At 61.3% G+C, this 22,398-nt stretch overlaps 4 protein-coding genes across 7 annotated transcripts; 1 reads left to right on the forward strand and 3 right to left on the reverse strand.

Moving 5' to 3' along the window:
• Positions 1 to 217: 217 nt before the first annotated feature.
• Positions 218 to 4,593, reverse strand: SYNGR3 (synaptogyrin 3). Of its 2 annotated transcripts, none has more exons than XM_057530014.1 (4): positions 4,331 to 4,593; positions 2,198 to 2,435; positions 1,798 to 1,940; positions 218 to 1,703 (listed from the first exon to the last, which is right to left on the reverse strand). In XM_057530014.1, the coding sequence occupies exons 1-4, from the start codon at positions 4,427 to 4,429 to the stop codon at positions 1,494 to 1,496; spliced, it is 690 nt and encodes a 229-aa protein (XP_057385997.1). In that variant the 5' UTR covers positions 4,430 to 4,593; the 3' UTR covers positions 218 to 1,493. The 2 variants fall into 2 exon arrangements, with proteins under 2 accessions (XP_057385997.1, XP_007181735.1); XM_007181673.2 differs by lacking the exon at positions 4,331 to 4,593 and adding an exon at positions 2,910 to 4,126.
• Positions 4,594 to 6,678: 2,085 nt separating this feature from the next.
• GFER (growth factor, augmenter of liver regeneration) lies at positions 6,679 to 10,234 on the reverse strand. Of its 2 annotated transcripts, XM_007181679.3 has the most exons (4): positions 9,897 to 10,234; positions 9,347 to 9,543; positions 8,214 to 8,414; positions 6,679 to 6,811 (listed from the first exon to the last, which is right to left on the reverse strand). In XM_007181679.3, the coding sequence occupies exons 1-3, from the start codon at positions 10,155 to 10,157 to the stop codon at positions 8,252 to 8,254; spliced, it is 621 nt and encodes a 206-aa protein (XP_007181741.1). In that variant the 5' UTR covers positions 10,158 to 10,234; the 3' UTR covers positions 6,679 to 6,811; positions 8,214 to 8,251. The 2 variants fall into 2 exon arrangements, with proteins under 2 accessions (XP_007181741.1, XP_007181740.1); XM_007181678.2 differs by lacking the exon at positions 6,679 to 6,811 and having other exon boundaries at positions 7,680 to 8,414; positions 9,897 to 10,233.
• Positions 10,235 to 13,076: 2,842 nt separating this feature from the next.
• NOXO1 (NADPH oxidase organizer 1) lies at positions 13,077 to 15,611 on the forward strand. 2 transcript variants are annotated; one of them, XM_007181677.3, is made up of 8 exons: positions 13,077 to 13,160; positions 13,255 to 13,335; positions 13,517 to 13,602; positions 13,686 to 13,868; positions 14,042 to 14,223; positions 14,322 to 14,435; positions 15,063 to 15,180; positions 15,261 to 15,611. In XM_007181677.3, the coding sequence occupies exons 1-8, from the start codon at positions 13,095 to 13,097 to the stop codon at positions 15,523 to 15,525; spliced, it is 1,095 nt and encodes a 364-aa protein (XP_007181739.2). In that variant the 5' UTR covers positions 13,077 to 13,094; the 3' UTR covers positions 15,526 to 15,611. The 2 variants fall into 2 exon arrangements, with proteins under 2 accessions (XP_007181739.2, XP_007181738.2); XM_007181676.3 differs by having other exon boundaries at positions 13,517 to 13,592; positions 13,691 to 13,868.
• A 267-nt stretch (positions 15,612 to 15,878) lies between these two features.
• TBL3 (transducin beta like 3) lies at positions 15,879 to 22,167 on the reverse strand. The gene is made up of 22 exons (XM_007181675.3): positions 22,034 to 22,167; positions 20,498 to 20,549; positions 20,322 to 20,417; positions 20,189 to 20,236; positions 19,943 to 20,084; positions 19,769 to 19,853; positions 19,505 to 19,675; positions 19,345 to 19,420; positions 19,179 to 19,272; positions 18,912 to 19,093; positions 18,678 to 18,819; positions 18,519 to 18,577; positions 18,331 to 18,434; positions 17,708 to 17,855; positions 17,392 to 17,622; positions 17,248 to 17,318; positions 17,008 to 17,164; positions 16,870 to 16,928; positions 16,525 to 16,628; positions 16,352 to 16,423; positions 16,105 to 16,263; positions 15,879 to 16,021 (listed from the first exon to the last, which is right to left on the reverse strand). The coding sequence occupies exons 1-22, from the start codon at positions 22,072 to 22,074 to the stop codon at positions 15,912 to 15,914; spliced, it is 2,403 nt and encodes an 800-aa protein (XP_007181737.2). The 5' UTR covers positions 22,075 to 22,167; the 3' UTR covers positions 15,879 to 15,911.
• Positions 22,168 to 22,398: the final 231 nt, after the last annotated feature.

The raw sequence follows: 22,398 nt of genomic DNA on the forward strand, positions 1-22,398 counted from the left end.
GGATGCTGCATGGTACACATGGTGGGGTCCCAGGAGCAGAAGGCGGTAAGAAGCGGACATTTGGAGAAATCACGACTGCTTTCCCCAGCATTCTCCAGAACATGGGCATCAGCCTGGTCTCCACCTCCCTGCCCCTTTCTGGATTCCTGGCCCTGGTGCCCCTCAGGTCCCAACCTCTGGCACTGGAGGGGCAGGAGTAGAAAGGATTCCAAGAGTGTCTGGGCCACAGTAAACTCATTTACAGTCTTTATTGTAAAGAAGTTGCAGTTGGAACATGGGACACTGAAAATACACAATCACGGATTGTTCTTTCAGAAGAGGGAGGGAGAGACCCATATATACAAAAATTGTAAACATGTTCACTTAAATATCCACAAATAGTTGGTCTATGCTACAACGTACAGGGTTGTCACTCAACTGCAACTCCAGAGGGAGGCATCTGTCTGTAAAAATGTAATGTGGCAACCGCATTTGGTATTGACTTAATGTGAAAAGCCAGCTTTGAGCAATGCATGAGTACTCAGCTATGCAAAGGGACCCCCAACCTTGGGCTGGGCCTTAAAATGGGGTGCAGCATGGGGAGCGGAGGGACTAGTCCAGGGAGACGAGGTAAAGGGGTTTGCGGGGAATGGCTGTCTCCAGGGCACGGTGGGAAGGTGAAGCCTCTAGGCCTCTCTCCTCGTGAGGGGCGTGTCCTGCTGGGCACCCAGGTGTCTGGAGCCTCCCTTGGGCAAGGTCTCACTGAAGGGCTGGGAGAGGGCTGATGCCCAGGTCTACAGCCATGTTGTGCTTTCCTGGCCAGAGCTGCCCGCACCCCAGCAAGGGCCTGGGCCAAGGCAGGTAAGGGCTGGAGCTGGGGCCACAGAAAATAGGGGCTGCTTGTGGGGAACTACGAGGTGAAACCTGAAGACTTGACCACAATCACAACATCGACAGGGCTGGGCTACTCTAGTGAGCCTGTGAGAGGAAATGGAGGGAGGCTCCAGACAGAGCACGTGGCCCTACAGGGTGAACCACCGGGACAGAGCAAGGACCACCACTACCCACAGGGACAGGGGATGGGGAACAGTGGCCACGGGGTGAGGGTGGTGTCCCTTCCCCCAGTCACCCCCAGTCCAGGGCAGCCCCTGCACCTGGCTATGGAGGGCAGCTGGACACCTGACCCCAGAGTGTACAGGTGAGCCCTGCCTGGCTGGCTCATGAGGGGAATGGCCCGCTGCCTAGGCTGGTCCACTGGAGGCTGAAGGACACGTGCCCAGGGCTGTGCTGTTCTCTCCTCAGGACCTCTGGCCCTGGGCTGGGGACTAAAGGGACCGGAGGAACTTGGGGGGCACAGCCCCAGTCACCCTGGAGGCTACCCTCTCTTGGCCCCAGATGGCCCACAGCATCCACACGTTGCTGTTGGGCCAGGAGGACCTGAGGGAGGTCCCAGGAAGCCTTGGATCCTGCATTGGTGGGGCAGCCTTTGTGCCTCGGTCTGGGCCTGCTGGCCACTAGTAGGCAGGAACTTGGTACCCTTTGGGGCTGGTGTCCAGAGTCTCGGTGAAGGGCGGGCTCTGGTAGGTCTCGGTGCCCTCCACACCGCTGCCCACTGGGTAGCCTGGGTAGGTCTGGCCCGCCCCAGCACCCAGCTGTTCGGTGGCAAAGAGCGACATGTCGGTGCCCAGACGGAACCGCTGCAGGGCCTTCACGGTAAGCGCCGCCTGAGGGGGAGTCCGGGGTCAGCCAGGGCCGACCCTGCCCCGACCCTTACCTGGCCCCAGTCCCTGCCGGCCGCAGGCCGCCGGCCGCACTCACCCAGCTGAGGATGGAGAAGAAGCTGAAGGCGATGGCGGCCCGCGCCGCGTCTCCCGCCTGCGTCGTGCCCGGCCCGGGCGCCGTGCGCTGCCACTGGTTGGTGAGGAAACAAAAGCCCACGAACCACAGGAAGGACCAGAGCCCTGCGGGCAGGTGGGCGGGCGGGTCAAGGGATGCTGCACCAAGGCGCCCGGCCCAACGCTGCCGGCAAGGAGAATCTGCAGACCGAGGGCCCGACCCGTCCCGCCCAGTCCCGCCCCGCCCGGACCTGTCCCCGCCCCAATCGGCTGAGAATCTACGCGCTCCCTCTGGCCCCGCCCCGAAGACCGCCCTCCCGACTCCGCCCACCCGAGAAGCCCCGCGCGCTCCCCCAGGTCCCGCCCCTCACGGCCCCGCCCACCTGAGAAGCCCAGGTCGAGCAGCACCGCACGGCGACGGTCGCGGACGCTGCTGATCTGCTGGAAGTGCACGTCGAGCAGCAGGAACGCGGCGCAGGCGAGGAAGGCCCCAAGGCCGAGCGCGACGCCGAAGCGGCAGGCACCCGCGTTGCCGTTGAAGACGCAGCGCAGCTCCGGGTCGCTGTCGGCGTTCACGTAGCCCTCGTTGACTATGGGCCCGAAGACGGCGATGGAGAACACCTGTGGGCGGCGGGAGCGCTCAGGGCCCTACGGTGGCCCCTTCCTGGTCGAGACCCGAGGTCTCCTAGCCCACCGTGAGTGCCCATGCCCTCGGGAGCGTCCCTGCGTTCCCCTGCAGCACAGGATCTATCTCGGGTGGGGGTCTTCGGGGACCCCCTCTCTTAATATCTACCTCAAGTTTAGTAAGTATGGACAAAACATACCATTTAGTGAGCATCAACTGTGCCCAGGCACTGTGCTTAAAATGGCTACACGTGTTTGCTCATGGAATCCTCCCAAACAACCACAAGAGTGCCACTGCTCTTATCCTCTTTGTAGATGGGGAAATCGGGGCTCCAACAAGTGAAGTGCCTTGTGGAGGGTTGCATGGTTGATAAGAGCCAGGGCTGACATTCAAGCTGGGTCCTCTGTACCTTGTGGAGCCCGTAGTGTCCCCCATGGCCCACTCCAGAGTGTGGGAACAGGAGCTTTCACCTGGACCAGTGATCCCCAGGCTTGAGTCAGCAGGGCTGGGTGAAGTAGATGTGGAGTCAGGTGAGAAGGGCGGGAGCATGGGGGGGGCAGGCAGCAGAAGGACAGCTGCACAGAGCTGTCAGCCAGGACCTGAGTGGAACCCACCCTTAGCATTTGGGAGCTGTGCGGGCTCGTTTCCTAGCATGCCAAATGTAGCAGGCACAACTCATGGGGTGCTGGGAACAGGAATAATGCCCACCCAGCGTCCTGCACTTTGTGGGCACTCCAGGGATGATGGCCCCACATGACTGTGGCTAATTAACACCATCCATACGTGCTTGGGCTTAAAAGGCAACACCGCTGACCTCTGGGGTTCAGTCAAACCTCAGTGCCCTGTGCCCACGAGGGCTGGAAGGCAAAGGAGTGGACCACAGTCCTTTTAAACCAGAAGCTGCTCTTTGAGCTCTGGGCAGCCCTATATTTCTAAAAAAAAGACCTCAGATTTCAGCTTCATTTCTCTCCTTTCCAGCCCCAGCTCCTAGAGACTTAGTCAAGAGTGAAACCAAGGTGCAAGATACGGACACGTACCCACAGATTGGTGCACAAGTCAGGTCAGAGCTGGGACCAGAACGTAGGGTCCCTACTTCCTGGTCTGGCCAGAGTCACACCACCCAAGGGCCCCTGCCCCACCCTGGGCACCGCCCTCCTGGAACACAGGTGAGTACGTGCCACCACCAGCCACCACCAGGTGGACAAAACCCAGAACTCAGCATTCCACCTTCCATCTCTCCTGCCTGGAGGGATGGGAAGGAGGAGCAGGCCACTGGGCCTAAGGTTGCTCCAGTAGGCTAGGCTGCCTCTAAATCTGCCCCTCCCACACCACCTCCCAGGAAGCCTTCCCAGTGTAGAGCCCCTTCCAGCTGCCCCAGTCAGAGGAATCCCAGAGCACACCCCCCAACTCACAGTTGCAACTGGGGGGCCTGGGAATGGCCAGCTCCCTTCGAAGGAGCCGGGAGGATGTGCGTGCAGAAGTAGGGGGGAGGCTCTGCCTGATTCTCTTGGCTCCGATAGCCCTTACTCGTGCTGAGGCTGAGCGCTCAAGCCCCTCCGCGAATCCTGCCCCCACCCCTGTGCCCGCTTCCAGGGTGTAAGCACAGGAAAAACCGAGCGAGGGCTGAGGAAGGGGATTGAGTTAGACCTAAGGAAGAATTGGGAGGTGGGTGCGGCGGGCGGTGACCTCTCAAGGTACCCGGCTGTCGCCGCCGGCCCCTCCCCCGCCCGCAGGTGGGCGCGCCCTGCCGGTGACGTCACCCCAACCTGAGGCCGGCGGGGGAGGGGCCGGCAAGGATGAGGATGGGGGCGAGGGGCAGGTGATAGGGATGAGGGAGGCGAGGCGAAGTGGGACGGGGTATCGGGGCGGGGCTTGGGCCGGGACCACTCACCCAGGACGCGATCCGCAGCAGGGTCTGGGGCCGCCGCGCGAAGCTCACAGGGTCCAGGGCGGCCCCTGCGCGTCCCGCGCCGAACGAGGCTCCCTCCATGGCCAGCCCGGGTGGGCCGCGTGCCCCCGGCGCCCTCTGTCCTTCTGTCCGTCGGGCCGGCCCCGCCCGAGGCCGCCCGGGGCTGCTGCCGATGCTGCCGATGCTGCCGCTGCCGTCGCCGCCTTCCAGGAGTGCGCGCCGGCCGCGGCGGGGGCGCGCGGGGCGGGACCGAGCCTACACCCCTCCCTCTGGTCCACGCGCGCAGGGCTGGAGCCCTCACCTTCCTCCACCTTGCCCACCTTCCACCCCACCCCACCCACTCTCACCGCAGGACCAGGGTCCGAGACAGAGACCATCCACCAGGTCCCCATCAGGAGGCGGGGTCAAGGGGCTGAGTCCCCCACGTCCACTCACAAGTAGTCAGGAGTCAGCAGGGCAGGTGGACACTGGGCTCAGCCTTTGCCGTAGCCATGTGGGTGGACAGACCGACATGACCCCACTCCTCTGTACAGGGCCCTTTCCTGAGTGCCTAAGGAGGTAACAGGTCCAAGGGCTCCAGCGTCTCCCCCAGCCCTCAGGGAAAGGGAACCGAGCTTCCTGCCTCTGGTCCCCATAGACCAGAGGGAGGTTACTGGGGCCTTTCCCATGACTTCCCACTGCACCCTAGCTTCTCCTTCAGATTCTATCCTCCCTAACAGGGAGGGAGAATGGCCTCTGCCCTCAAGGACATTTGTCCAGGCAGGCAGAGCCCAGAGGCCCACATGGGTGGGAGTTGGGGCATCTCTGCTCTTTTCCTGTGGCTGGATGTTGTCATTCCGAGGGTGCTCACTGAGCCCTGCACACTCCTGGGTCTCCCCAACTGACTTTCAGCTGACATATTTAGTTTTGGGCCGAGGAGTGGGGAGAAGCATCAGAGATGGGGAGTTTGGAAGAGCGGGTACCTAGCTTCCCAGCACCCCCGCTGGGTCTTTTCCACAGATGGCCCAGCCCCAGGTTAGACAAGGTCCCTTCCTGCATGTTCCTTCCAGGCCAACCTGGCAGGGACCCAGATGACTCCTGTTTCTGTCTAGGACATTGAGGAAAGTCTGCATTTGTTGAGCATTTACAGTGCCAGGTGTTTCACCACGACCTGTGGAGGCAGGAACTGTTTTACTGCCATTCTTCAGATGGTAAATAGGCAGGTGGGAATTCCCTGGTGGTCCAGTGGTTACGACTCATGCTTTCACTGCAGAGGGCCCGGGTTTGATCCGTGGTCAGGTAACTAGGATCCTGCAAGCTGCACAGTTGGCCAAATAAAAAAAACAAACAAACAAAAAAAACAGGGCTTCCCCGGTGGCGCAATGGTTAAGAATCCGCCTGCCAATGCAGGGGTCACGGGTTCGAGCCCTGGTCTGGGAAGATCCCACATGCCGCAGAGCAACTAAGCCCGTGTGCCACAACTACAGAGCCTGCGCTCTAGAGCCCACGAGCCACAACTACTGAAGCCTGCGCGCCTAGAGCCCGTGCTCCTCAACAAGAGAAGCCACTGCAATGAGAAGCCCACGCATTGCAATGAAGAATAGCCCCCGCTCACCACAACTAAAAGAAAGCTGGCGCGCAGCAACGAGGACCCAACGTGGCCAAATATAAATAAATAAATAAATAAATTTAAACAAACAAACAAAAGGCAGACTGGTTGAGTTCCTTCATCACACTTAGAAAGTGAAGAGCTGGGATTCAAATCCAGGTCCCTACTGTGCCAGGGCAGGTGTGGCCAGAAGTGCCACCCACTAGTTGACTCCATGACACTGTGCATCCAATCCTATCACCTCTCCCCTGTCAGTGACAGTTTCCTCTCTTGTCTCATGCATCATTAATTTCCCCCTTTTACTTGATCATTTACATCAGTGCCTAAACCTGCTCCATTCCTGAGCCCACTTCCCCTCCAGCTGTCACTGCTCCCTTTAGTCCCAGGGGCAATGCAGGCACTGCCATGCTGTCCCCATCCTCCTAGGAACACTTCTGATGTCACCCTCTCCTCGTGTTCCTCCTACTTCATGGGCCCTTTCTTGTTATCTCTTTCTGGTTCCCTCCTCTTGTTCCATCTGTGACCTTTGAGCCTTAGGGGTCCCAGGGCATGGTCCTGGGGCTCTTCTCCCTACTCTATGCTCACTGCCTTGGTCTCCATGCTAACAGCTTGAGCCAGAATTTTCCCTTGAACTAGAGTCCCACTCATCTTAGCCTGGATACCCTGGAAAACAGAATCTGTGGCAAAGTTAAAGGGTTTTATTGGGAGGTGAAACTTTGGGGAAGCCAGAGTTAGGGAAAAAGGAAAGTGAGGCAGGGAAGGAGGGAGAGCAAACATGGACGGCGTGCTCCTGAGCTGACCACAGCTTTGCTGGCTCCCAGCGCACAGGTGACTCGGGAAAGGCCAGAGACAAGTCCTGTGCTGGGGATGTCCATCTGTAGGAGGAAAGAGCAGTGACTTCTCTGCTGGTTGCTCCCTGCCTCCTATTTCTTTATGTCACCTGGCCCCTTGGGCAGCCCTGAGGAAGCCAACACCCCCGTGGGGCCAGTGGGGTAAAGATGCAGAGGAGGCTGTGCCAAAGGTTGGCCCTTGCCCAGGGAGGAGCCGAGACACCATGGGGAGAGGTGAGAGCTGTACGACCACAGGGGTACGGCGCACTGTTGCTGGGCCATTCCAGCTGGGAGCCAATGCCTGGGAGCAGGTGTGGCTGAGAGTATATGTGAAGGCCCAAAAGCTGGGTCCAGGTCACCCCCAGACCTGCTCCACTCACAGCCTTCGGAATCTCACTGATACACTGGGCAACTCCCTCCTTCCAGTGACCAGAACCCCACAGCCACCTTGGGCTCCACCTTCAGAGTGTATCCGGTGAGGCCTCCCACTCACCCTGGGGCGAGCTTCCCTCTCAGCTGCCACAGGGGTGCCTGCCCGGCCTCCTCTTGCCCACGCCTGCCTCATTCCATCTCAACAGCCAAAGGGACCTTTCAAAAGTCACATTCTGCCATTCCTCTGCTCCAAACCCTCCACTATGTTCCATGGGAGCTGGGTGTTAAAACCATTTCGTTGCTGGGGCCTTGAGGACCTCCTGCCATGTGACCTCCCCTCACCTCTCTGATCCTCCCTTGGCTCCAGCAACTCAGCCTCCTTGGTGTTCCTGGAACATCCTGGCCCACCCTTGTCTTGGAACTGCTCCCTCTTCCTAAGGAGCCAGAACCCAGATAGGAGGAAGCAGGAGACCACAGAGGGACGAGGGCAGGCCCTGTCCATCGTTGCAAATCCCAGCACAAAACACACTGAGGCCAGGTCTTCAGTCACTTCTCCAGCATTTTATTTTTGGTCTCAAGCTCCACGGAGCCTCCTCTGACAGGCCTGGGACGGCTCTGCGAGGCCATGTGCCAGATGGAAGGTGCACAGCAGAGCTAAGCCCCCAGGCCTCTTTCCTGAAGTGCAAATGGCACACAGCCTCTGGGGCTACCGTCCCCGTTGACCCCTAGCTTTCCCTAGCTACAACGTGGGGAGACAGTGGCCTGGCCCGGAAGGGCGACACAGGGGAGCCCAGACAGGCCTGTCACCTTCCTGTGCGGGAAAGTAGGCAGCAGGGTGTCGAGTGGGTGGAAGGCCGAATCCTGAGAGGAAGGGACAGCCTAGGCTGCTCCTGCCTCCTTCACCTGCAGCCCCACAGGGCGCGGGCTGAGGAGGGGGCCATCGGGGTGCCTGCAACGGGTACCTCCACTTACACTCCGAACCTGAGAGGGAAAGGGCTCCACGGGTAGCGTCTGGGGACCACCCAACTGAGACAAGGCAGGCCCTGGGTCTGACGCGCACTTTAATGAGCCCCACCCTCTCTGGCAAGGCCGCCCACAGGCTCTGGCTGCCCTCTAGTCACAGGAGCCGTCCTTCCAGCCGTCGCGCCAGCGCTCGTCCACCAGCGAGCAGTTGAAGTCCGGCTTGCCTAGCTTGCGGTTCACCTCGTTGTGCAGGCGGCATAGCCACTGGGTGAAGCAGGCCCGAGTGCGAGTGTCTGGCTGGTTCCTGCATATCCTGCGTGGGGGGGAGCACACGGAGGAGGAGGGCAGGCAGTGCTCCCACTGTCCCCGCCCCACCAGCTCCTTGCCTGCTCAATTCAGGGAGGAGAGCTGGGGCACTGCTGTGAGCTACACCCAGAAGTGCCCTCATGCTCTGAATTCCCAGAAGGGGGCAGACCCTGCAGCAGCAAGGCCTGGTGGACTCCTAGGCCCGCTCAAACCCTCACCTCGGGAGCTTTGCAAACCCTGTCAAGAGCCCTGGGCAAGACACTGAGGCAGAGGCCTCAACTTTACAACCTGGTAACAATCAGGAATCCTCACCCCAGCGTCCCTGGCCCCAGGCAGTGTGTGGAAAGGGTGGGGTTTGGCATAAAGGCAAAACTGAAAACCAGATCTGTTTCTTAGCACCTGTGGCCCTGCTGCATCAGCTCAGCAAGAGACCTTGTTCTAAATGCCCAGGCTTCAAACAGCAAGGGCTGCCCTGCCCCCCACATCCTGCCCAGAAACGCCATGGGTGCCAAAGAACAGTTCTTGGGCTCCCCAATGAAGAAAAGGTGGCTCCTGGAAACAACAGCAGTGAGTTCCCAAGGTCTTGAAATTGGCAGTCCTGCTCCAGAAGTTAGGCAAAGTGGAGTCCTCCGAAACCTGCCAGAGCCTCCATCAGTGCTAAGCAAGGGATCTCATGAGGGAAGCCCTCCCCGGAAGCCTTGTGGCTGCAGAAAGAAGCAGTACCCAGCAGCAGCCCCAGACAGCTTGGCCTTTGAGGAGAAAGAAGATGGCTCAGATGATCCAATCCCTTCTCTGTTGGTGGTCCCTGCTCTCAGCAACCCTCTGCCACCTCTGCATCTTATTTCTCTAGGCTCCCCTTTATGACATCAGCCAGGGGCCCCAGGCCCAGGCTCCAGGTGGGATGCTCTGCTGCCTGCAGACTGTGCAGACACAACTTACCTTTTCCTTATGTCTTCAGCACACTCCTCACACGGGTAAAACTTGGAAAATAAATGTATGAACTGAGCCATATCTTGCTGCTGTTCTGGGGTGGGCAGGTCGGGATAGTAGGCCGCCAGGGTGTGGAGGACGGCCCAGCTGTGGCGGCCCAGTTCCTCGCGATCCGGAGGACAATCTTCCCTAAACTTGCTGTCCCGCTGCGGAAGGAGGCCGACCAAGGGTCAGTTCGGTTTTCCCCAACCAGAAACCTACAAAGCTGCCCTTTTTTCCCCACCAGCCGGAGGCCCGCTGACTGGAGACAGAAGTCCTGAGGCCGATCCAGCCCACATGTGGCTAAGAGCCGAAAGGCCAGGGTTACCTTGGGGGCAAGGTTTAGGAACAGCCAAACTCGGGGGGCAAAGTCTCTCAGGCTTAGGGCCTGTGGGAACGCTCGGCCTGGGTCTTGGGAAGTCTGCCCGGGGTGCTTGAAAACAAGGTGTGGGGGCCGGGGCTAGGAGTCAGCTGGGCTCGCGGGCCTCTGAGGGGAGGTGGCGCCCCCCTGCATCTGCACCTTCTGCTGTGTCCGCATCCACGACTTGAAGTCCACGCAGGCCCGGCAGGGCCGCCTCCGGGAGGCGTCCTCGGCGACCTGAGAATCGGAGGCCGGCGCCTGGGATGGCGTCCGCGCCGAAGCGGCGGAATCTCTCCGCCCCGCGCCCCGGCCGCGCGCGTCCGTCACCAGGTCGTCCATCACCTCGGAGCGCGCGCCGCCGGGCAGAAAGGAGAAGAGGCTCCCACCGCCGAAGCTCCCCCGCTCCCCGGGCGCCGCCATGTTGCCCGCGCAATGCCTGCCGGGCCAGGTCGGCCTCCAGATGGGCTTCCAAGTCGGCCTCCAGGCCAGCGCGCGCGCCGCCGCCAGGGCGCGGCCACAGGAGCCGGGCGCGCGCGCCGCGGGCGCGGGCGCTGGGCCTGAGCTGGGGCCGGGGGTGGGGCCGGGGGTGGGGCCCGGGGCGGTGTCCGGCCTGGAGGCGGGGCTGGGGGCCTCGGTCCGCGCCCGGCAAGCGGCAGAGCCAGAGACAGGGGTCCGGGCTAAGGACGCGCCGGAGGCCCGGGCTGGGGTGCGCGCGGAACCGGAGGCCCGAGCCCTGGCCGCGCCCCTGGGCCTCGTTCCACGGCCCGTGCCCGACCTGCGTCGTCCGTGGCTGCGCTCCCGCCTCCTCCAGTAGAAGAGCAGCGTGTTGTGGAAGACGCGCCCTGGCCGTGCCGCGGCCTCGGGCTGCGGCCTCGGCCACGTCCGTGTTGCGGTCCGCGATGCCCCCATTGCTCCGCTCTGACCGTCCCGCGTGCCCGCGGCTTGGCTCTGTGCCCTCAGTTGGGGGAGCGCCCAGCTGGGCCGTGAGCACACAGAGGGCGTGCTGTTGGTGCCGGGGGTCCAGGGGATCCACCTTGGCGACCGGCGCCATGGCAACGGGCGCCTGGCAACGCGGGGCGGGGCCGTGCCTGCAAAGGAGGAGGTGCGTCTCTGGGCTCCCGCGAGTACCGAGCGGCCCCTCTCCCCCACCTCCCCCGAATCCTACAGCCTACTTGAAGAGGTTAAACCCACGTCGGGAGTGGCCTCAGGGATAACTCTGCTTCCATATGTACATTAATTCACTCTGCAAGTATTTGTGTAGTGCCTAATCTGTTCTAAGCACTGTTCTAGGCACTGGTCAGTGCAAGGAGCAAGATTCGTCCGTCCCTGACCTCCTCAGCTCATAGTCCAGTGGTCAAGACGGAAAAAACAAAACCAAACAAACAAAAAAGAGTCACACTAATAAATGTTCAGGTACAAACTGTGATGGGGGCCATGAACAGGGCGTGGTAAATCTGGGAGGCCTCCTTGAGGAGGTCACCCTTAGGCAGTGGCCTGAAGGATGAGGAATCAACTGAGGAGGGCAGTCAAGGCCAAGGCAGGAGGGAGGAGGATCTTGGCTTCTTGCAAGGCCAGTGGGACAGGACCTGGGAAGGGTGGTGGGAGGAGAGATCCAGAGGTAGCCAGGGACCCACCAAGGACATCATCAACTGCCATGGCAGCTGGGAATTTATTCTGAGGACCCTGGGAAGGTGCTGGGAAGTTTTGGGCAGGGTACCCTGGCCTGATCCCATTTCTGTTTTGCAAAGATTCCTCTGAAGAGTGGATTTCATGGGAGCAAGTGAGGAGCACAGACTTTGGGGGAGGATGGGGCTGTTGGTAGTTGTCCAGGTGAGAGATGAGGGTAGGGGGTGTTGAGAAAGAAAGAGTGGAAAGGATCTAGGTTGCTGGGGGTGTAGAGCAGGGGCTCTCAGTTGGCATAGGGAGAGGCCTCAGCATCTTTCTAGGTCCCTGGCTGTGAGTAAGCTGGCCCTTCTCCCACTTCTCTCCTCTGTCTTCCAAGGGAGCAGGATCTGTCCCACCCTGTACCCTACCAGGCCAGTGGCCCCCACTGAGAATGGCAAGTGTGACAGCTGGGCTGAAGGCACCTTGCAAAAATTAGGCCTATGTCCACAAGTGTTCATTGCCTGGGCCAAGACTAGGGAAGGTTTGAAGGTTTCAGAGAGAGCCACTGGTTGGACAGACACACAAAGGTTTCAAAGAGAGCCACTGGTTGGACAGATACACTCTGGCCTTTTGTCAAGGCCAGAGTGGTTTCCTGGAGGGATGCCATAGAGGCTGACCCCTCCCTCGAGGGCTTGGGGTAGAGGGAGTCTCAACACAGAGCTGGGTCTCAACACAGAGCTGGTGGCTCCAACAGGGGGAAGAACCACTGTGTGCCAGGGTTGGATGGGGCTCCAAAAATCTCCCCTATAAGGAAGCAGTCCAGAGATGTGGGGCACCTGGGCACACCATCTGTCTGGGGATTCTAGGGCCTTCCCTTCACCACCCCAGTTAGTGGGGGGATGGTCATCCTGATCTCAGAGGCTGTGTTTGCAGCAAACTATGATAAATCATGAATTCAGAGATGGCTCTCAAAACAGTCCTAGTCACCACCTCCCCCATCCCCCAAGCGCTGGTGACTAGAGATGGACCCTCTTCATCCTGCCCCAAGTCTCTCCACCACAGGGGAACCTATAGGGTAAAACTGTGACATCCGCCTCTCCCCAACACATGATGGAAAAAACCCTGAGAGTTAATATCCATTTAACACAAATTTCCTCCTCTGTTATTTGGGGACATTACAGAGACCTTTCCTCCAATGTGAGGATTAAGCCAAACAAAGCACTTAAAGCCTTTAACACTGGGTCACTGGTTCCTGATGATGACAGCAGTTAGCTCCCCAGGGAGTTCAAAGACAGAACCAAAGGGCACACCCGGCAGGCGGCTCTGACGGATCTCAGCACTACACAGGGTGTGGGAGAGCCGGGAGGTGTGGCCAGGCCTGGCGGCACTTTGATGGCTCTTCCTTCTCCTCCTCCTCCAGCCATGGCCAGACTCCAGCAGGAGGGCCTCAGGCCACAGTCCCAGCCCCAGCCCCTCCACTCTTTCTTTGCTTCTCCTCCCACCCACGGAGCCCTGTGCTCCTGCCCCTCTACAGGCTAGGGGTGCGGTGAGGAAGCTGTGAAGGACCCAGTCACGGGCAGGGAAGTACAGCAAGGACCTGGCAGGTCTGGGGCATCGCCGGGGAATTCCAAACAGTCTTCCGGGTACCCGAGGCCTCCCCTCCTCCCCATGTAGGCAGGGAGGCAGTGGGATGCTTGACCACACCCGACAGACTCCAGAAACCTGTGACGGAGATCTGGGGAGGCCACAGCGATGGCAGGCCCCCGGCACCCAGTGTCTGTGAGCGGGGCAGCTATGGTACAGACAGACAGGCTCCAGGTGGGGACCGACGGGACCCCTGCCAGCCCCAAGGGAGAGGGAGGGAGTTCCTGGCCTAGCGCCTCCAAGAAGCCCTCAACCTTTCATCTAACAGACGTTCACCTTTTCCGTGTGCTGGTCGGATGACAGCGACACCTTTGCACGAAGAAGCTGGGAGGAGTTCAGGAGACTCCATGTGAGTGAGTTTGGAGCCACCCCGACTTCCCCCAACTGCATGACCCACCTGTGACCACCCCCCATTGCCTGCCCTTGTGCCCACTCGGGCTTCCAGCCCCTAAGATCCTGGAAAGGGACCCCCACCCTCCCAGGGGAACCAGTGGGCCCTCGGAGACCGACATGCTCCTTCTCGCCCTCAGAAAACCCTCAAGGAGACCTTTCCAGTGGAAGCTGGTCTGCTGCGGAGATCTGACCGCATTCTCCCCAAGCTTCCAGGTCAGGCCAGCAAGGATCCCAGGAGGGGCAGGGGAGGCAGCAGTCTGTGGGGAGCCCTGGGGGTGCTGTCTCATGGTCAGTCCCTATCCTGCCCACAGATGCATCGTTGTTGGTGCACTGGGGCCGCACTGGCCGAGGCCTGGCGCGCCTGCAGCTGCTGGAGACCTACTCAAGGGCGCTGCTGACGGCAGGGGAGCGTGTGGCCCACAGCCCGGTGCTCACTGGCTTCTTTGCACCACAACCCATGGACTTGGAGCCTGCGCTGCCAGCTGGCAGGTGCCTGACCCACCCCCAACTCTCTGTCAGCAGAAACATCTGGAAGATGGGGGAGGCGGGGTGGAGGAAGGGCCAATGAGGACGGGAGGCTCGGAGGCTGGATGGACGTGTGGGGGATGCCAAGCAGTTCCCACACTTCCCATCCACCCACCTCTCACCTGCACCCTCACCAGCCTGGTGATCCTGCCTGCCCCGCAAGAGTCCCTGCCAGGCCCCACGGGCAGCCCTGCCATCCGCAGCCTGGAGGCTCAGAGCCTGCGCTGCCTGCAGCCCTTCAGCACCCAGGACACATGGGGCCAGCCCTTCCATGCTCGGGCCCAGGAGGCCCTAGATGTGCTGCTGCGACACCCCTCAGGTGGGCCGGGCAGGAGTCTGGGGACACGCCCTTCTGCCCCCTGGGATGTCAGTGGGCCTCAGGAACCAAAACACCCCTTGCCCTTATCTTGGGCACAGGCTGGTGGCTGGTGGCGAATGAGGACCAGCAGACGGCATGGTTTCCTGCTCCCTACTTGGAAGAGGTGGCCCTGGGCCAGGGACGAGATGGGGAACGGTCCCTAGGGAGCAGTGGTGAGACTAACCCTCCTCCCCACACCCACCACCACGGGGCAGTGTTCAGCAAAGCTGAGTCACAAGAAGCATGCAAGCCAGGGGAGTGAGGCCATGGGATGACCAGGGGGTGCCAGTGGCCCTGTAGTGTGTGCTTGGTCCCCACAGTGAGCCAGAGCCCCACTGGGTTATTTATTTATTTATTTACTATTTTTGGCTGCATTGGTTCTTTGTTGCTGTGCACAGGCTTCCTCTAGTTGCAGCGAGCAGGGGCTACTCTTCCTTGCGGTGCACAGCCTTCTCATTGCAGTGGCTTCTCTTGTTGTGGAGCATGGGCTCTAGGTGCGCGGGCTTCAGTAGTTGTGGCTCATGGGCTCTAGAGCGCAGGCTCAGGAGCTGTGGCGCACCGGCTTAGTTCTGTGACATGTGGGATCTTCCTGGACCAGGGCTCGAACCCGTGTCCCCTGCATTGGCAGGCGGATTCTTAACCACTGCGCCACCAGGGAAGCCCCACACTGGGTTTTAAAGCAGTCCCTGGTGTCAGCAGAGATCCAGAGGGGAGCCCGGAGGTGGTGATTCAGCAGATGACGCAAGGACCAAGAAGTGGGGCCCTGGCCTCTGTGGTGACCACCAAGGATCCATTCCCAGGGTCCCAGTTCTGTGCTTCCCATGCCTACGAGAGCAGCCAAGCCGACGAGCTGTCTGTGCCCGCAGGGGCACGCGTGCATGTGCTAAAAACGTCAGACCGTGGTTGGTGGCTGTGCAGGTGCGTGGGGTGGGGCTCTGGTGGGCCCAGTCTAACAGGGGTAGGGCCCAGTGCTAACCAAACCCCGCCCTCCCCCGCAGATTCCGAGGCCGCACTGGTCTTCTTCCAGCTGCAATGCTGCAGCCTGATGGGCTGGGCACACTCCTCAGCGGACCATGGCTCCATCTCAGGGTAGATGGTGGGGAGGACAGGGAGGGCAAGGCCCAAAGCTCCAAGTCCCCCCAGGCCACAACCCTGCCGCCTACCGTGCCTGCCCGACCATCTCGGAGTGCCATTCAGAGCTGCTGCTGCACCATCACCCGTAAGGCACTAGGGCAGGACCCAGGGTGTCACGGACCCCCTTAAGAGTGTGTGGCACGTCGTGAAGGGCTGCGCTGTGCACCCCACAGCTGGAGCGGCAGGCCAGAGGCTCCAGACCCCAAGGATGATGGCTGGCAGCCACATCAGCCTCAGGGCTGTGGGATGCGCAGTTGAGGGTGGGATTCCCTGGCTGGTGGGGCAAGGAGACTACACTCTCCCTCGTTTTCTGAGTAAAGTTCTCCTGACTGACCCCCACCCAGTGTCTGTGCTGAGGGGCAGGGACTGTGGGATCTTGGGCCAGAGAGTGGGGGTGGGGCTGGCTGGTGGGCCCAGCCTCAGGCTGGCCCAGGCAGCGGTCCAGGACCTGGGGTGAGACAAAGCCCAGACAGACACAGGGAGCCGAGATAGCAAAGTACATGTTTTGGTGTGTTTCAGAGGGCCACGGGGGCCGCGGGGAGGGTGGGCAGCTTCATGTTGTGCCATAGGAAGTCCAGGAAGGTGGCTGCTTGCAGCATCCGGCTGAGCCGTTGAAAGTGCCGCTCTGGGGGAGGACAGCAGGCGATCAGGGTAGGTGGAGTCTGGCTGGACGGCCCCCTGCGCCCACCCGGGGCTGGGCCTACATACCAGTGTAGGGCAGCAGGGCCTCAAGTGAGGCCCGCACACCGTCGTAGGCCAGCAGCTCTTCCGGGGCCTCGTGCCGCAGGAGCACGCCCAGCACGGCCTGGGCTTCGTGGCAGTGCCGTGAGTTGGTGTTCCACGTGACACAAAAGCACAGCAAGGCCTCTGTGGATGACGGGGACCGTCAGACCTGCCTGCTGGGCCACCCCGGCCTTTCTAGGCACCATCCAGCCACGACCTGCCCGCCCCAAACCTTTCTGGTCTCGCCGCAGTTGGAGCACCGTGGCTTCCAGCTTCTCGCAGGACTCGGGGTCCCTTTGGATAGCTACGGGAGGAGGAGAGAGGAGACTGAGCCCTGGGGAAGCGGCACCAAGGACCCGAGAGACTACCCCCTGCCCCGCCTGTCTGGCCCGAGGCAGCACTGACCCTGGATGACAGTCAGCACCGTGTGGGGCCGGTCTAGAGAGATGGCCAGGCCCAGCGCCCGCAGGTACCGCTTCTCGTGTAGCAGGTTGTCCAGTTCTTGCTGCCTGGTGGGGGAAGGAGGGGACAGGACCACTCAGGGACCTGGGCAGAGCCATCAGGGGCTGGCTGAGGAGTCTGCAGCCCGGGTCTGAGCACCCGCTGGGGGTGAGCTGTGTTGCTGCTCCGAGCCTCGGTTTTCCCAAGATATAGAGAGAAGGGACGCCAATGTGCCCTACTCCAAGGGGCGGGGGTGGTGCTAACGCATGGGACTTGCCGGGCGGGGTTGGGTGGAGACCCCCAACTCACTTGACCACCTGCTCCTCTCTCTTGGCCTGCTCCTCTGCCTGCTCCGCCTCGGTCACATCCTGGGGTCAGACTGGGGTCAGACTGGCACACCCACGCTGTCCTGCCCACTGTCCCCCCACCTCACCCCAGGCCACACACCTTCCAGAGGATGACGCAAGAGTCGCTGGCGCCAGTGAGGGCATGGTCATCCAGCCGGCTGCAATGCAGCCCCCAGACCTTGTCCTCGTGGGCGTCCAGCGTCCTCACACACTCATTGTTCTTGATGGTCCAGAGCTTCACGAGCCCATCAGAGCCGCTGGGTTCAGGATTGGGAGGGGGCTCAGCCCTAGGGCCTGCCCCCAGCTCACCCCTAACCCTGCCCCGCCCTCACCCACTCACCTGGACAGCAGCTGTGTGCCACGACTCACAAAGGCCACCTTCAGCACAGAAGCATCATGTCCCTCGAATGTCTGCAGGGTGAGGAGAGGGGAGGTGTGAGGTGTCACCAGGTGGGGGGCCAGGCCTGGGCTGAGGGCGGCTTACCTTGAGGCAGCTGAAGTCCTGCAGTGCCCAGAGCTTGACGGTGCCATCGGCCGAGGCTGTAGCCAACACCTGGTCCATGGGCGAAAACTGGACACACCAGAGGCCACGCCGGTGGCCCGAGAAGACGCCCAGCAACTGGCACTGTGGCAGGGCCCAGAGTTTGGCCGTGCGGTCCTGTGACCCCGTGGCCAGCAGCTTGTCGTTGGGGGCAATGGCCACACTGTTGATGTCCTGGTGGTGGGAGCAGGCAGCAGCTCAGATCCCCATCCCAGCAAGGGCCCTGCTACGACCCCACCTGTGTGCTGTGTGCGGTCACCTTGTCGTGGCAGTGCTGTGTGGCCTGGGCCTGTAGGAGGACAGGGCCACCATCGGGGCCTGTGCTCTTGGATGGCAGGGCTTCAGGGAGGGGCCACAGCTTCACAGTGCAGTCCTGGCTGCCCGTCACCAGGAAGGTCTCCTTCAGCCTGAGGCCCGATTTGGGGGAGGGGGAGACACCTGCTGAGCCCTGGCCAGACCTGTCTGCAGCGCACCACAGCTCAGGCCTGTCAGACCCTGGTCCAAACCAGAAAGACTGTCCCGGAATGTGAACTAATGTGCCACCGCCTGAACACCTCTGGGACCACCTGCTTCCACTCGAGTCTGCACTGCCTGCCCTCAGTGCTGTCAAACCTGGGGACTTGGTCCCAGCAATGGGAGCCCCAGGCCTAAAGAGCACCCTCTCCCCCTGAACGCTGCTTAGTGTCATTGTCCCTGGTCTAACACCCCTCCCCTTTTAACCACACCACCTTAAGATCACTTCTTAGGAACCTCCTACAGTAGCATCTGGGGATGCCCCAGCCCCTGTCCTCTAGTCCACATTCCTGGGCTGGAGACTCAGAAAGCAAGGCGAAACCTGCCTCTGCCTCCATGACACCCCGGACCCCAGCCCTGAACCGCTACCTTGAGCAACAAATGGTGCCCACGCTGTGTGTGTGTCCAGAGCCCTGAGCCACACAGGCCACCTTGCCCGCCTTGTTCATCCTCCAGACGCAGATGCTCTGATCCTGGGGATGGGATGGGTGACGAGAGGCTGGGCTGGGCTTCCCGACCCGGGGCCCTGTCCCCCCCCACCTCTCGTGGTGCTTCACCTTGGCACAACTAACGAAGAGCCACCCCTTCCGGAACACATCTAGGGCCAGCACAATGTCTAGAAAAAGGTGGAGAGGACATGGCTAGAGAACAGTTGTGGCAAGGCGGGGCAATCCAGTCCTGGGTGAAGTCCGGGGGCGCTGGCCTGGCGCCCTCACCTGTGTGGCCGTGGAGAATCTGGCAGGCGGATGTCTGCAGCTCAAATACTTTCAGGCAGGGGCTGTTAGAGGCCACCACAACGTGGGAATCCTCGGGCCCGAGGAACCGGACGTCCAACACCTCCTCACTGTAGCCGGCAAACTGTGGGGGCGGGAGGGACACAGGCCGGGGCCTGTGTGAGTGGAGGGGTGGCATCCTGGGCTGTGGGCCGAGCAGGGGCAGCACTTGCTCACCTGTTTCTGCAGCTGCAGGGAGCGGGCCTCATAGAGCAGCAGGTTGTGGTCGGCAGTGACGCTGAGGAGCAGGCCAGCGGCTCGGGCCAGGGTGCAGTGGGTCAGTTCCTGCCCAGGGCCTGGCAGCTGCCGTTGTGCATGGACACACTGCCCAGAGGACGCCTCCCACACGCGCAGCATGCCTGTGTGGGGACAAGGGCCGCTGGGACTCACAGGTCCACAGGCCTCCCTTACTCCTGCTGCCTGCCCTGGCCTGGCCCCACCCACCTTGGTCGCCAGCTGTCAGGAAGTGCAGGCCCGCAGACTTCACACCCAGCTCCGGTGCCGGCTCCTCTGGCAACAGAACCGCAGCCTCCACACTCTGAGGACGAGCAGGTCAGAGGTGGCAGCCCCACCTCCCACCCCGCCCCACTCACTGGCCCTGGTGCCCCACCTCAAACACCGGCACGGTCCTCGTGGCCTGGAGGCTCTGCAGGTCCCAAACAATGCAGATCTTGTCACGGCCTGAGCTGGGGATAAACATCCACCTCAGTTCCCGAGTCTCAGCTGTGGCCCTCCCTTTCCTGCCAAGGCCTGGGTGACTGGCTACTAACCTGAGCATGGTGTGACCATCGGCACTGAAAGTCAGAGAAGTGACAGCGCTGTAGTGGGCAGTCAGCACGGCCAGGCACGACTGCTCCTGCAGCGACCACACGCGGATGCTGGTGTCTGCGGCTGAGGAGAAGAGGAGCAGGCGTGCGGGGTCCGGGTGGAAGGCCACCAAACTGCAGGCAGGTGGGGTGGGGCTGATGAGCTGTGCCACCCTGACTGTGACACCCCACCCACACACCCTCCCTCCCTCCTCCACCCCTACTCACTGTATGACGCCTGGTGAGCCCCGAAAGTGGTGTGTCCCATAGTGCCGCACGACATCCCAGACACGCACGGCCCCATCACAGCCGCCTGTGGGAATATATTTGAGGTGCGGGGGCTGTATGCCCAAAGCCCCCTGCCTGGCTCTAGCCGGCCCCTCTACCCAGCCGGGGTCCTACCTGTGGCTAACAGCGTGGAGGTGGGGTCGAAGGCCATGGTGGCCACAGGGGCTGTGTGTATTGCCTTCCACAGGCGGGTGATGCTGCCCTCTTGCCAGGCCCACTGAGCCAGCAGCAGTGCCCGGCTGGCTGTCACCAGCACCTGGGGGAGCATGCAGTTCAGCTGGAGGCAGAGGCATGGACCCCGTCCTCATCAACTCTGGTTGGGAGGTACCAGAGCCCACCTCTTGTCCCGGTCCCATATACCTTGTCATCGGGGCTGAGATCAAAGGCAGTGATGTCCTCCTGGTCCTCCTGGGGCAAGAGTGAACGCACAAGGTGCCATGAGAATAGGCTGCCCCCCCACCAGCCCCTTACCCTGACCCTCCCCCGCCCGCACCTGCTCCAGGCTCTGCAGCATAGTCCCTGAGGCCACATCCAGGATGTTGACTCTGGTGCCACAGACACAGAAGAGGTGCTGCCCAGTCTGATCCAGCTAGTGACAAAGGGGTCTCAGTCAAGGCAACACTTTTCAGCCCCTGCCTGCCCCACCACTCTGCTCCCCTGGGCCAGTACCTGCACCTTCCCGCCCTTGTAGAAAGGCTCGATCTTGCGCTCGACAGCATAACTGGAGGAAAGACGGGGAGAGAGTGAACCACCCACCCCTTGGTCCTCAGTGCCCAGCCCTGCGCTAGGTGCTCTCCCAGAGATCAACCCAATAGGGCCCTACCCTTGAAGAGTTCCTGGGTAACAGCAGGGATGCAGGGGACATGAGGGAGGGAGAGTGACGAGCTCTTCTACTGTTCCTTTCTTTAACTCTCTCAGCTGTACTGTGAGGTGGGTGTTGGTACCCCCATGTTACAGAAGATTTGGGTCCCAGGGCAGTCCAAGTCTTCCCAGAGACTCCCCAGTATGGAGGAACCCAGGCCTTGGGGGCCCCCTGCTGGCCATGAGAGGCCAGGCTGGGATACCAGCCCAGAGCGACATTCTCTTCAACATCTTCCTCAACATTTTCATCCCTGAGGTCCAGCCTGCTCCTTCCCCAAGCCTGGCTCCTTCCTCCATCCCACTCTCTGAGCAGATTCTCATTTCAGCAAAGCTGTCAGGCTGTCCTCTCCCCTCCCTCTCGGATACTTCCATGCTGGTCCAAGCCACTGCACTCTCCTCTCCGGGGAGCTGCTCCAGCCTCTTCACTTGGTCCCCATCACTCTCTCAAACCCTGCTCCCAGAGAGGCCTTCTAGAACATAACTCTGTTCATGTCATCACCCTGCCTTAAAGCCCTCCGCTCTCCTTACACGTTTACAAGACCCTGCCTCAACGGGTGTCTCCTGACTCTTTGTGTTCACACGGGCTGTTCCCTGTATGTGGCCTGGGTCTCTCTTCCCGAATTTCAAAGGTGCCTGGCTGACTCCGCTGGAGGAAGCCTGACAGCCAAGATGAAACGGAGCCCCCCTGAACCCACTCGACCGTCCAACAGATGGTCTTGGCATCAGGGCTTCCCCTTGCTAATGCGTATCACAGGCCCTGATAGAAACGATTTGCTTAATATGTTTATCCCACCAGACTGCTGCAAAAAGCGAGGCTGAGTCTGTCTAGTCCCGGGCACTGAGCACTGAGATGTTCAGCATAAGTTTGGGGGTTGAAAAAGCACGGGATTGAGGGCTTCCTGACCACGGAGGACCAGCCCATCTCCTGACCTCTCTTCCTGCTCCCCGGAGAAGAGGGACAGCAGATGAAACCCCCCCAGGCCGCCTGCCCCAGAGGTGGTTCTTCTCCCGCTACCTGAGCGCTGGGGAGTCCCGCTCCCGTCTAGGACCAGCCTCGACCTGTGCTCAGTTCGCCCTTTCCTCCCTCTCTGGGATTTCTTGTCCCCCTCCCCCTCCCCAAACCGGCTCCAAGTTTAAGTAGCGGAAGCCAGCTGCACCCGGCGGGACTTCAGTGCCCGCCCTCCGAGAGCAGTCAGTGCCGGCTCTCCCGCGAGGACGCCGCGGGCCTGTCCGTATACAGCCCTCACCCCCTCCCCAAACCGAATGGGTGCAGGACCCACGCCAGGCGCCTTGGCTACTCCGGCTGCGAAGCCGACTCCCTCCCACGGCGGCGCCCCGGCTCACTTGGACTTAAAGCGGCCCACTCCGGCCGCCGCCTCCGCCATGTCGCCACTGCCGCCGCCGCCGCGTGAAGGAGACCTGGGCGCCACACCACACTGTCGGCGCCGGGAGATGGCGTCACAGCCGGCAACTACTGTGACGTCACCAGCGCTACGGCCTCGGCGACATCTTTGCTGTGGGCAGCGGAGCGGCGTCAGGAAGCGGAAGATGGCAGAAGCGTTTCCGGCCTAGAGGGCTGGCTGTAGAACAACGTGGAAGCGGCTGGGGCCGACTGGCAGCGTGCTGGGGTCTCCAGCTGCCTGTCATTTTACTGGACATTTAAAAAGGTATTCGGGAACTTCCCTAGTGGCTCAGTGGTTAACAATCCG

Source organism: Balaenoptera acutorostrata, chromosome 15 (assembly GCF_949987535.1).
Source record: "Balaenoptera acutorostrata chromosome 15, mBalAcu1.1, whole genome shotgun sequence".
NCBI lineage: Eukaryota > Metazoa > Chordata > Mammalia > Artiodactyla > Balaenopteridae > Balaenoptera > Balaenoptera acutorostrata.